The 12,597-nt window shown below is 34.8% G+C and overlaps 1 protein-coding gene across 1 annotated transcript; it reads right to left on the reverse strand.

The window, feature by feature from the left end:
- Positions 1–57: 57 nt before the first annotated feature.
- Positions 58–12,545, reverse strand: LOC117417388 (pleckstrin homology domain-containing family B member 2-like). Its single transcript, XM_034029524.3, has 8 exons — positions 12,415–12,545; positions 9,753–9,808; positions 8,240–8,392; positions 7,545–7,647; positions 4,622–4,661; positions 3,500–3,589; positions 3,299–3,410; positions 58–2,918 (listed from the first exon to the last, which is right to left on the reverse strand). The coding sequence occupies exons 2-8, from the start codon at positions 9,787–9,789 to the stop codon at positions 2,782–2,784; spliced, it is 672 nt and encodes a 223-aa protein (XP_033885415.2). The 5' UTR covers positions 9,790–9,808; positions 12,415–12,545; the 3' UTR covers positions 58–2,781.
- Positions 12,546–12,597: the final 52 nt, after the last annotated feature.

Here is a 12,597-nt window from a genome sequence, read left to right on the forward strand (position 1 = left end):
CATAGCACCCCACCGAAACCAAGACAAAAATCTGTCTCAAAACTCAATGTGAGACACTTCCGTTTGAATTATTTTTTTTATTGGCGACACAAATGCATTACATATTTAGAACATTTTAAAAAGCTGTTAGAAGTAAGCAGCACATTGAAAACATACCGTTTCCACAAATCAATTACCTTCTTGCTTAGCAGAATTCCAACGGATACAGATTTTAATTGAATTTCCTTTAAATCGTGGGGATTTCATTGTCACTTTATTTGTTAAAAAACTGCAGAAGCAAGAGTTTGAATGAACTACATGTTGCCTCAGTTCATAGGAATCTTAAGTAAATCATAAAGCGAATTAGTCCATTGATATAGTTTAAATGGGGGCTGCTTCTGAGAAGCTGAATCTCTGAACTGAGACGTGAGAGAAGGATTACCGCTAGGGGTGTGTAACTGTAATACTGTAGCTGCCCCCTCTGCAATGTTGCATTCATTGAACATCTCTATATAAAATCACAGTACAGTGTGTCTTTTCAGAAGCAGTTCCTGAGGATGAAAAATGGCATTAGACTTTAAAGAGTAAGTAGCGGGGTTCCGAAAAATATAGCGTTCCACGTCCCCACATGTTGCTACAACTGTTTAAAATAATGTACCTGCCATTTTTCTTTTCATTGTTAACATCTTGACAACTTCGTACACTTATAACTTTAAAATCAGTTTCAAAGCTCTTTCCAAAATGGCCACTGTAGTGCACTGATGTAAGTGTAAATGTAAAGATTGTTGCCCACATTGTCAAACAGGTAACACAGCAATAACAATCCACGATGTGGTACGGAACAGAAAAGTCAGGACACAGTTGTAGCAATACGTGGGGATGTAGAACGCTAAATGTTCCGGCACCCCGCTACTTACTCTTTAAACCTTGTAAGGATTTAAGCAGAAACAGCAATAAAGAAAACATGTAATAGAACAGTTTATTAAAACGGGTAAGAAATGTAATACTATGAAAATGTTGCTCTCAACTGATCTAACCAAAGTGATAAATAAATAAAAAATAAGATAAATAAATAATAATAATTAAAATAAATTTGGCACAAAAGTACACACCTTTAAGGTGTCTCTGGTTTCTATCTTTTTTTTTCAAGTTAAACATTTTAACTTGAAAAAAAAAAAGATAGAAACCAGAAGGTGGAAAGGAGATTGTGTAATGCTAAATTTATTAAACCAACAACCAATTATTATTATTATTATTATTATTATTATTATTATTATTAATAATAATATAAAAATTTGACAGGTCATCATTATATTTTTAGGCTTCTTCATAAGACAAACAGTTACATGTAAGAAAAGTCTGTTACAAGAGAAATACATATGCCATATAACCTAGTGCTGGTTTCAAAATAAAGCTGCCACCCACAGGCAAACTGTTTGTTTCTCTGGTTATTTTTAGAATGAATCTTGAATCTCTCGTTTTTAATAATGATCTTTCTAACATGGTCTTCTGCTGAAAATATACTGCACTTTTAACTACATGTAAATCATTTCAGTATACACTAACTGACTACCCATTTCTTGTCCGTGTTTAACATTTGGATATGACTATGGTACTATAACTATTTGGGGGCACTTGATTCCCCTAACAAAAAATAAATAAAACAAACTGGTCTGGGTGACAGAAATCTATTTTCATACTGTGGGGAGTTCCAAAGTCTATAGAAGTAAAACTCAAGCCATAATTCAATTTTAGAGAAATATTCACAAGCAATGCAGTAAAAGTCAATATTCAAGCACAAAACATAGCTTTATATGGAAGGGATCATAGCATTAAAGAAGATAAAAGATAACCAAAATCAACAGTGTTACAGATAAATGCTGTAACATCTAATTGGTTTGCCTGAATTCCCTTTTCAAAACAGAGGAACATGTTGAACTGAAAACCTGACCAACAGGGAAAAAGAATCCTCTCTCAAGAGCTGATACAAAAACAACAAAACGACAAAAGTAACACTAAACGATACAAACAAACCTAAGACCTGAACAAACTGATTTAGATTTTACCTCATTAAATGGTGCAGCATGTTATGGAAGTCTTTGCTACATCTCACACTAGACTAATTAAACAAGTTAAAGAAATCATATTAATTAGCAGCAAGAAACAATACTGCAGCTGTTTTGAAGTTTAAGTTTTTTGGGTGTAGTCTCCAAGTTTTCTGGTAAATTAGTAGCACACACAAAAATACCAAAACAACCTAGATACATTAATTATAAATACAGAGATTATTAAAAATCAACACACAAAAATGAGAATGAAAATAAATATCCCTGCACTTTTGAAACCCATTTTGTCGTGAGAAAGTAGTGTATACTGAAAACTAAATATCTTGGGAACAAAAACTACAACAAACTTCAGAAGACCATCTTTAAACATGTAGATTTGAAAAGAATAATAATTATTATTTTTTTATTTATTCATTTTTCTTTAAATCAAGGAAAACAAACAAACAATCTCATAAAGAAACACCATGAATGACATGCAAAAAGAAATGCAGACAGTAACATAATATTGAAAGTCTACTAAACAAACCATTATTTTTCCATATGTATTAACTTCTTGTATGTATATTCACAGAACTGGCATGAAAAGGAGTGTGTCACAAACTAGTCAGAAAGTGCGACAGTGTTTTTTACATTAAAGACTTTGGTAAGTGTGCTAGCTCAGACGAAGGAACTCACTTCTACATCACAAGAACAATGCCTCTATAATTTAAAGCCACTGCTAACTGGACTGTGACATTTAAAAGACCCAGAAGAGTGATCCAAGTGCCATGCCTGTTGCTGCTCCGGCCAGCATGCCCATCGCGACGTCTCCAGTGTTGTCATGGTACTGCTCTCGAACAATCACCTGGTTCACTCCTGGTGGTGGGTAATACCCTAAGAATCAAACCACACATTCAAAATTAAAATACAACATTCATATGTGTATGTCTTTTGAAAGAAAGTGTAAGGCCAAGTCACATCTTTAGCTTTATACCATGCGTTCAGTTGCTGTAGTTCTATCTGATTATAGAGTGTCGTCACAAGAGTATTACCAGTTGCAAACAGTCCAGCGAGGCTCTGTTGAGCTGTTCCGTTTAGAACTGCAATGTGGTTTGTGTAGATAAGACTCTCAAGCAGTTATCTATTTGCCATCTTTTATACCACTATTACAGAGTGCCCAGCAAAAGTTAAGACATACACATTTTCTCAGAACTGCTTAAAAAGTATTCAGGTGGAACCTGTTTATATAATATTGTTTCCAATCAATACTGTACCTTGGTATGGATACTGGTAGGCCACTGCATAAGGCTGTCTATTCGATGCATAAACTTGAGAGCCTGGAGGTGACATTGGCCCATAGGCTCCATAAGGGTCATAATTGTAAACCTGGAATATAAGCAAGTAGGAAGACTTACAGGTCTGTCGTTCAGTTTGTATGTTAGCCCTCGCTGTTGTATTCAGACTGAGTGGGTTACCTGTTGAACGGGTGCTGCATACTCAGTGTAGGGGGGTGGAGCAGAGGCAAAAGCGGATTCTGTGAATCCTACAGGAGAGCCATTCGATGTCTGTAAAGAAAAAAAAAAAGCTATTACAATAGAAATTGTATCCATCTAGTTATTGTCTACTTATGTTTATAGGGTACAACATATTCAAAGTGTCAAATTTTAGTTGAGCAGTTCATTACATCAGTTTATTTATCAAATGATCACTTTTTGATCACTTTTCTGTTGCCAGTGTTAATGATTACACAAAGAAAACAATAGTTCAAATAATTGATATTTCATACTTATACCAAGTTGTTCTTGGGGCTGTAATATTGTGGTGGTTATTTTTATTTTATTTTATTTTATTTTTTTAGCCCAGAGATATTTTAAAAAGTTTAGTTTTGGTAATAAAACAGCCCATAACATTTTCTCCATGTTTAAATTTCCTGCTTCTGAAATCAGAGAAATAGTTTAAATTCTTAGGTCTTAAGTTGAATGGTGCAGTGATTGAGATGCCTGTGGGGTCTTTACATAATACCTCTCTTGAAACACAATACTATTTAGAGACCCTGGGTAAAGGACTGCACTGACAGATTTCTCAAACTTGTAATCAAAGATGTCTTTAGATGGCTTCACAGTCATATCAGACCATCAATCTATGCCAATTGCAGCCATGGCCTGAATTTTGGTACCCTTAAAACAAGTGTAAAGGATTGCGCATACCAAGTCTCATCCTATTTGGCTGAGAGTTTTGTTTGAGTGATGTAGGCACCACGACTATCTTTATAAACTGTGGGATATAATAAATCATTCTTGACATTCACTCAAATTACGGCAGTTCTCTGGGGGAAAATCTCTGTGTTAATGATCATCAATATTCTACAGTACTAGTAGGAAAATATTCTAAAAAGTTCTGTTCATGATATAACCAATTGGATTATTTTCTTGTAGGCTACAGTATGTCCAATATATATTCCCATGTATGCAAGTAAGTCTAGCATTGGTTATACAATAGGCAGGAAATTAATAGCATGTCTCAGATTAATTTAGTGGTGAAAATGAACATGATAAAGAAAGGCAAACACACACTACTCCATGGGAACATTTACTCACCATGTTTACTCTTGAATCCTGAAGAGCCATCTTCCAAGCCCTACAATCAAAACAGACCAGTGAAGCATCACATCTGTTTCTCTTTTTCATGACCCCCACTCAAAATATTTGAGTACACTTAACAAAAGCCCACTCGTAGAAATGTTGCCACCAGGTAGTGTATAAAAGTAGCAAAAGAAATGTATTTAGTTAACCTTAATGTATTTTACTAACCTTTTTGAGTGATTAAAAAAAATATATAAATAAATAAATAAATAAATAAATATTCTCAAATGCTATACAAGTATAGAGAATCAAACCAGGGTCACTCGAGACACACCATACTGACAGAGTTTCTGTGTTTTTTGTCCACCACATTTTATATAAAGGATACATGTTTGCTACTGTTTTGAAGATTACCAAAATAGATCCATAGGTCAGCAAGACTGCTGGCAAATAACTGTCCCGACATTACTACCAACTGGGTCTGGGATTAAAATATTAACCAGGAAAGTAAAAGGATCAACTGTATAATTCACACCGCAAACCTGAATTCAATAGATAGCTATTAAAAAAACATGTTCCTTACAATCCGACACCTACACTTACTAATATTAGCTTCATCCGCCTTTCCCCCTTTTCAATGAAAAGGGCAATAGACTAAATAAAGGTTGGTAATGATTAAAAAACGGTATATTAAGAACAGACTTGTAGGACTCGAGTCGCATTTTTCGTGAGTCGGGCTCGAGTGACGACCTTGTGTGACTCAGACTCGAACATTTGGGCTCCGTGACTCGGAGATATTAACTACGAGTCCTTTTTTTATTTTCTGTTAGACAAGTAATATTACAGTTACTAGGAAACAACAAAACATTATCCAATCACTGGTTAGCCCTGTTGTCTTTGCAGCCAATCATAGTAAGAATAAGAAATTGGAAGCAAGTTAAGTTGTAGCGTAATCAACCCCACACACAAACCAAACTACAACTATCGCAGACCAAGTTTTTTTTCACTTTTGCATTAAGTTTTATAAGGAATAAATAATGTCAGCATGGTAAACAAGTAATTATTTGGCTTTTAACGAGCCTTTCTCTTTACTACTTTAAACTGTGTTCTAAGTTTTTTAAGCACTGTAGAAATACATTTCTAAAACTGCATTCTTGAAAAATACAGAATTTGATTTTGATGAGCTCCCTGAATCTCTGGAATATAATGTATTTGTTCAAACTGAAAATTAGTCTGCTTGCATTGGTCACCTTAATAATTCCGAGTTTACTGAAAACAAAAATGAATGAAAACAGAATAATCATAAATTATAATCATTTTTCTTTTAGAGCTTCTTAATTCATATCAGAACATGGTTGTGTGATTAAATATCCTGTGCTTTGCTTCTAATCACTCGTTCCCAGCACACACCATCACTGTTTGCAAGCAACGTCAATGAATTCACCTGGCAAATTCAGTGTAAAACTAGGCACTAAAATCTCAAATTGAAAATTGCCTACCGTCAAACAGGCAGATATATCAGACTGATATGACAGAAGGACTGATTGATAGCAAAAAAAGAACGACAGAATAACTTAATACCACTTAATTTACCAAAATGAAAACAATTTATTATGGATGCAAAAAAAAAACACACATTTTAAATACAATACACGGTGCTGCCAATGTACCACTCAACCTAGTGAACTTCATTTTTTAATTCCATTATGAACCTTTTCTGTTTTTGTATAAAAGAGAAAAGAAAAACACATTATCTGAAATCAAATTAACTGAAGCACAATCTCGTAAATGCATCATTGAATTACAGACTTAAAAGTGCAAATGCAATGAAAGTGAAACATAACGTTTCTGTTTTGCAAAACAAAGAAAAAAATACTAAATTTACTATTTAAGAACACAGTATATATATATATACACACACACACACACACACAGTTCTGGCAATGTCTAAATCAGATGGCCGAATTGAAGTCAAAGTAGATGCTATAGTCAGAGGTGAAACTTACTTTAATTCCTTACCGGCGTACTGTTATTTTCAGGTATGCGATAAAAAGTGGTACTCAGCGCACTGCGCTTGCTCGTGCAATGCCTAAACAACTTCTGCTAAGAAAACAGGGAAGTGCCCATTCACATCTGGAATGTTTTCATGTTTTACATGTTTTTTAATTGAATTTATCATTTTCCAATTGTTTACAATGTAATTTATCATATTTTTCCACCATTATGAAAATAGTATATGAACATTTATCATATGCAATACATTGGGTCTTGTACATTTTTTTTTTTTTTACTTTGCAGTGGACTTCTTGTGAATTGTTTTTTCTTTTTTTGTCCATTTGATTGTCCATTTCCAGTTTAAGTTTGCAAAAATATCATGTATAACTAATAGTAAATGTACCTCATTTTGACAATTGGAAAACACCCATCAGATCGCAACTGATTACCTGTATCAAAATCTGATGGCGTACCAGTTTCTGACATTACACAGGTCAGGTTTTGGTACGCATACTACATTCTGCCAATGTACCACTCTCTAACACTACACCGCTCTATAATCCAGATCACGGCTTCTATCAAAGTGAAAAACTACATCCACAAACTTAAACTTGAAGCTTGCCTATAAACTTCAAGTACATTCAAACAGTAGTCAAATTCCAAAAGAAAAGAAGATAGTGAGGGACAAGTTGAAAAAGGCATGCAAATAGAATAATCTAATCTTGTGCATTTTTCCTGAGGGATATCCGACAACGTCCATTAGGTAAACTGTTCCCCCACTACTACCACTAGCTTAATGAAATTTAATTGGAGTTTGTTTCAAGGACTCTGACTTGGACTCAGGCTCGAAGTCAAGGACTCGTGACTTGGACTCGGACTCCAGGTTTGAGGACTCGACTACAAGCCTGATTAATAATAAAGTAGGGTCATGTAGAGGACTTACAAAGCATCGTCCGCACTTTCAGCACAGAGGTTGATGGTCCTCCCGACTCTGCACACCACCTGCAGCAAACAATCCCTCCCCTTTCCCTCTGGAGGATGGAAATCTGGGGACAGAAAGCCACTGCTCAGACATTTCATTTGACAACACAGACAGGTGTTACATAATCAGATGCATCCATGCACAATCCGGTCCAAGGAATAAATACCAAAAGTTCCAGTGCACCACAATGTTGAATTTTACATTAAATTATACACACATCACAACTTTCCTGCTGCATTCATTAAATTGCAAAGTCCATTACTGAGTGATAATGGAAATTACTCCAATTATGTTGAAGTACAACGGATATGTGAAAAAAGATCTGCATTGTTAATATAGCCACAGGTAAAGCAATGTGGCACTGAAACAGAATTTTGCAGCCATCTGGTCACAGCGAAGGGTGCTGTTCGATTTAACAGCAGTTTTCATAACACTGAAAATATGAAGTTAACAGCTGAAATGGTTTATGAGATACTAGAAGCTGTAGTAGCAGTGGCAAATTTATACATTCATTCAAGCTTCTTTCATGGGGAGGCCTAATAATAAAGATAGATGTTTTTTACATCTTTGCAAGTCTCTTTTTCTTGTTTTAGTCTTTGGGGAAAAAATAATCAAATCCAATCAAATCCACACATTGAGCTCTCATAACTGTTTACCTCGGCACATGTCCCCAGAGCGGATGTTGATACAGTCCACTTTCAAGTGTATCTTATCCTCCATGTCCCGACGATGCTGGCCATCATAGAAAACCAAACGACCATCGGACCACAGGTCAAACCAGTTCTTTTTCCATCTCCGTAGAATAGTACCTGTGGTAAGAAACAATCACTTCCAAATAACAACACAACATGTGAATAACATACATAACCCTCGTGTCTACAGTCATGACAAAAAAAAGTCACCACTACTCCCATTCAGTTTGTGGAAGATTTTCTTTTCACACTTGTCTGTGCAATGTTTCATCAAAAAAAGCCTTCAATTTCTCTTTCAACCAGGTGTCAATATAATGATACAGTTCATTACTATAACCTATCAGTGTGAAATATATTGAATAGCTTACCTGAAATAAATGCCTATGCACAGTCTCAACAAAATTAGCCAAGCAGTTCCCAAGAACTGACCTCAGTAAACTAGCTTCCTTAATTTTTCAACATTTAGTTAAGTGGTTCTCAAGATAGACGTTAAAATGTATGTCTGGCAAATGTTTCTTACTGAGAGTAATACTAAAAGGTTTGTATCAGCTATAGAACACAACCTCTGTGTGGAAAAGCGAGCCGAGATGTTAAGCAAAAATGTACTTTTTGTTTTACTGTTATGTTTTGCAAAATAAGCTAATTGAGGTTAAAATGTATTCCTAGCCAATGCTTTCTACCTTATAAGTGTAAACTGATCACTGAACCCTCATAATTCTAGGGTGTTTCTGTAAAGTTACATGTACTGCTAAAAGAATTCAAAACCAATTGGAAAAATCCACCCATTTAACATCAATGATCAATTATTATTTATTATTATTTATCCAAGAGTATCCACATACAATAGGATCAACCTAGCTCAGGTAGACAGAGTGGGGTTGCTCGACCCTTCATGTCAAGGGTAGCCAACACTGGTCCTAGAGAGCCACAATCCAGCAGGTTTTATAGGTAACCCTTAATCATCAATTTCTAAAGACTTGGAACAATTTAATTTTGACTGGTTAAGCAGTAATGTTTCAATGTAAGTAGTATTTTGTTCAATTAAATTAGGAGATACTTTAGAACAAAAACCTGAACACCCTGCAGCTCTCATGGACCAGAGCTGACCACTCCTAACTAACATTCTTCAGAAATTGATGATTTCAGGGTTACCTATAAAACCTGCTTGACTGTGTCTCTCCGGGACCAGGGTTGGCCACCCCTGCTTTATGTCAATTCAATGTTTTTTTGTTAAAATATCTTTAAAACTAATTTTAAAATGGTATTTGTCTAGGAGAAAAAAATAGGTGAAAATCATCAAAATATGCATTTTAGCAGCTACTTACGGGCCCCCTCGGTGTGTGGCATGTATCATCAACCACACATGAAGGAAATACCCAAAATTTGGTCCACTAAGATGGAATGATCCAAGATATTACTATCATTTACAGCATACATCGCTTCTGAGCAAAGAACTGTTTATTTACTTGTAACTTACTTTGACGAAGAAGCCAGCCACTCTTGACGTAGGCCATCCTTGACAAAATGATAGTTCTAGAATAAGAAAATGAACTGTCAAGTTCTACATCAAATGGCCTAAACAACCACATTTGTAGAAATGTAAAGGGGGAAGTTAAGAAATTGTTTTCTAAATTAACTTCTTAACTCCTAATCTAAACCTTTAATGTGAAAAAGTAGTAAATTTATGTTTCTATGCATTTACTGCTTTCTGATTACTAGCTGATTATTTGCAAAGGTTTTGCTCTGCTGCATTATCTGTGTATGAATATGCTAGTCACATTTTTATTTATTTATTTATTTTTAACTGATGTTTCTTTACTTTGCACTGGAGCAAAGCCCTAGTACCTCATTATGTATCCAGGTCATTATTTGCATGTTTATGATACACTGCGCACATCAATTTCAAAGTTTTTCTAACCAGAGCAACACTATGGCCAATATTAAATGATCAATGAAGAATTGCAAGTTCTCAAATGGAGGGGCACGGGAGGGGGGCAAACTTTCTAGGGGGGCACCTTGAGCATTCTAATAATACAATATAGTAATAATAATAAAAAAATTCTAAACAGTTTTAAGAAAGAGTGAAGCTAATAGGATGAACCATTTTACAAAAAGTATCTGGTACTTTGTGTGTGTTTTTGGTTTTGATTTTTTAATTAAGTGTAGTGTTCTATACAGGGATGACATTACTACATAGGATAAGATGTACTCAAAATTTGGCAAATACTTCACTGTGATGGGTTGATTTATGTAAAAAAAAAATGCTAAGGTGTGGCGTGATTCCAAAAAAGTTGCAAACTCCTGAATTAGGCTATTGAAAATACCCACGATGCAACATCGTCCATCACTGGGATACTGAAGCCTGAAGACTACCATCAGACTACATTTGGAATTCTGAGCAAACCGCATTAGTGCTGCATAAAATCAATCCGGATCCTATTGATTAAATAGGCCTGCATACATGCACTATAGTATAGCCTACAAAGCTTTTACATTGTAACTGTGGTTTCAACACAAATCTTCAAAAGGATCTTGAGAAGAGATTATTCAGAAGAGTCAATATGTTGTGTTTTTTGTTAGGCTATGTGTGACACGAGTAGGACTGATGCACATTATTATTTACCATTTCTTTTTAGTCTTATTATATTTATGTACCAACATATTTCAAAATAAAAACGTTTTTCACTATAAGCTTGTCTCTATTTTTATTATTTACAGCAATACACTAGTTAAGTACACTGTGTTTCATGTTTGAAACGGTAAATGCAAATGTAATAATATATATATATATATATATATATATAAATAATGCAATACAATTTGTAAAAAGCACATTTCCAATTTGAAAACACAGATTTATAAATGTATGCTACTGATTTACCAATGTGTTTCTAAATTAACTTCTGGCCGAATCATAACCTATCAAAATACATACAAGAAGTACAATGTATGTGTGTGTGTGTGTGATGCAGACCAGATCCTGGTCAATTACAACTGTAATTGTGCAATTCGTAATTGTAATTAAACCTTGGCACATGTGTAATTGTATTTGTAATTATAATTACCACATAATTAATCAATTGCAGTTAAATTACACACCTTTCCAACTTTAATCATTCACAGTTCCATGTTGTGTTTTACATTGAGCGAACATTCTCGTATTTTCAACCACTTTTAGTGACCCCATTTGTTTGATAAAACGTTACCGGTATACAGTATTTTTCTGTATGTGTACCCGTGATTATGGCTTGGTCGAATAAACAGAGTAAACATGTTAAATGTGTGTAGCTATTTATGTTACTTTTTAGTGCAATTATAATTGCAATTACTGAAGCATAATTGTAACCAATTGTAATTGAACATAATAGCATCGCAATTTCAGCAAACAATTATTCTATAATTCTAATTCTGATTCGAATTAACCCCCATGGCTGGTGTGATGTGTCTAGTTTAAAGCTTAAATACATTTCAAGTGTCAATTTACAATTGCAATTGATGGTTTACAATTGTATGAGTAATATTTCTTTTTAAAAAAAGATCTGTATCGGAATCGGTAACTGCCAATTATGGAACATCTGTTCATTTCCTATATAAATGTCTGGAGAAAATTAAAAATAATTTGAGTGTGAAAAACGAAAGAAAAAACTTTTTTTTTAATTTTTTTTATGAGTACGGGTTGCGGACCAGGCTCAAGTAAGAAAATCCGGGTCGGGTCGGGTCTGTGTTTTATACCAACATTGAGAAGCTGACAACTTAAGACAACCCGGGCCATATCTGTTGGGAAACAAAACTCAACACATCTTCCCTGATCTTGAACATATTAACGTAGATAAACACACTAACTATACACTACCTGTTGTCAGGACCTTCACGACTTAAAACCAAAACGACGCTTCCTAATCCACAATAGTAGTGGTTGTGCCGCACGAGTAATACAAATATGACCAATGCTACTGTACTAATACAAATTACAAGCAGAATGTGCTGGGTGTTTTCATGCTGTAACAGACACGAATAACTAGCCCACGCTAAATTCTGAGGTGAGTCGATCACAAACGGCTTTAAATATCCTATTGTTAGTAATAGTGCACCATGTATAACAAATTTGCTACGGTATATGATTTTTTTTTGTTAAATACCTCTAAGGTTGTTGTTTCAGCAAAGACTCGAGCTACAGTTCTTCCTGTTCTTAACACGCCACACGCCTTGTTGTTATGATGATATCACTCTCATCTGATTAATCCTGGGATTTGTAGTTTACTTGAACTCAAATGGACTTCCGAGCGCACAAATGAAAACATTTCCCATAGACGCTTGCGTTG

Source organism: Acipenser ruthenus, chromosome 12 (genome assembly GCF_902713425.1).
Source record: "Acipenser ruthenus chromosome 12, fAciRut3.2 maternal haplotype, whole genome shotgun sequence".
Taxonomy (NCBI): Eukaryota; Metazoa; Chordata; class Actinopteri; order Acipenseriformes; family Acipenseridae; genus Acipenser; species Acipenser ruthenus.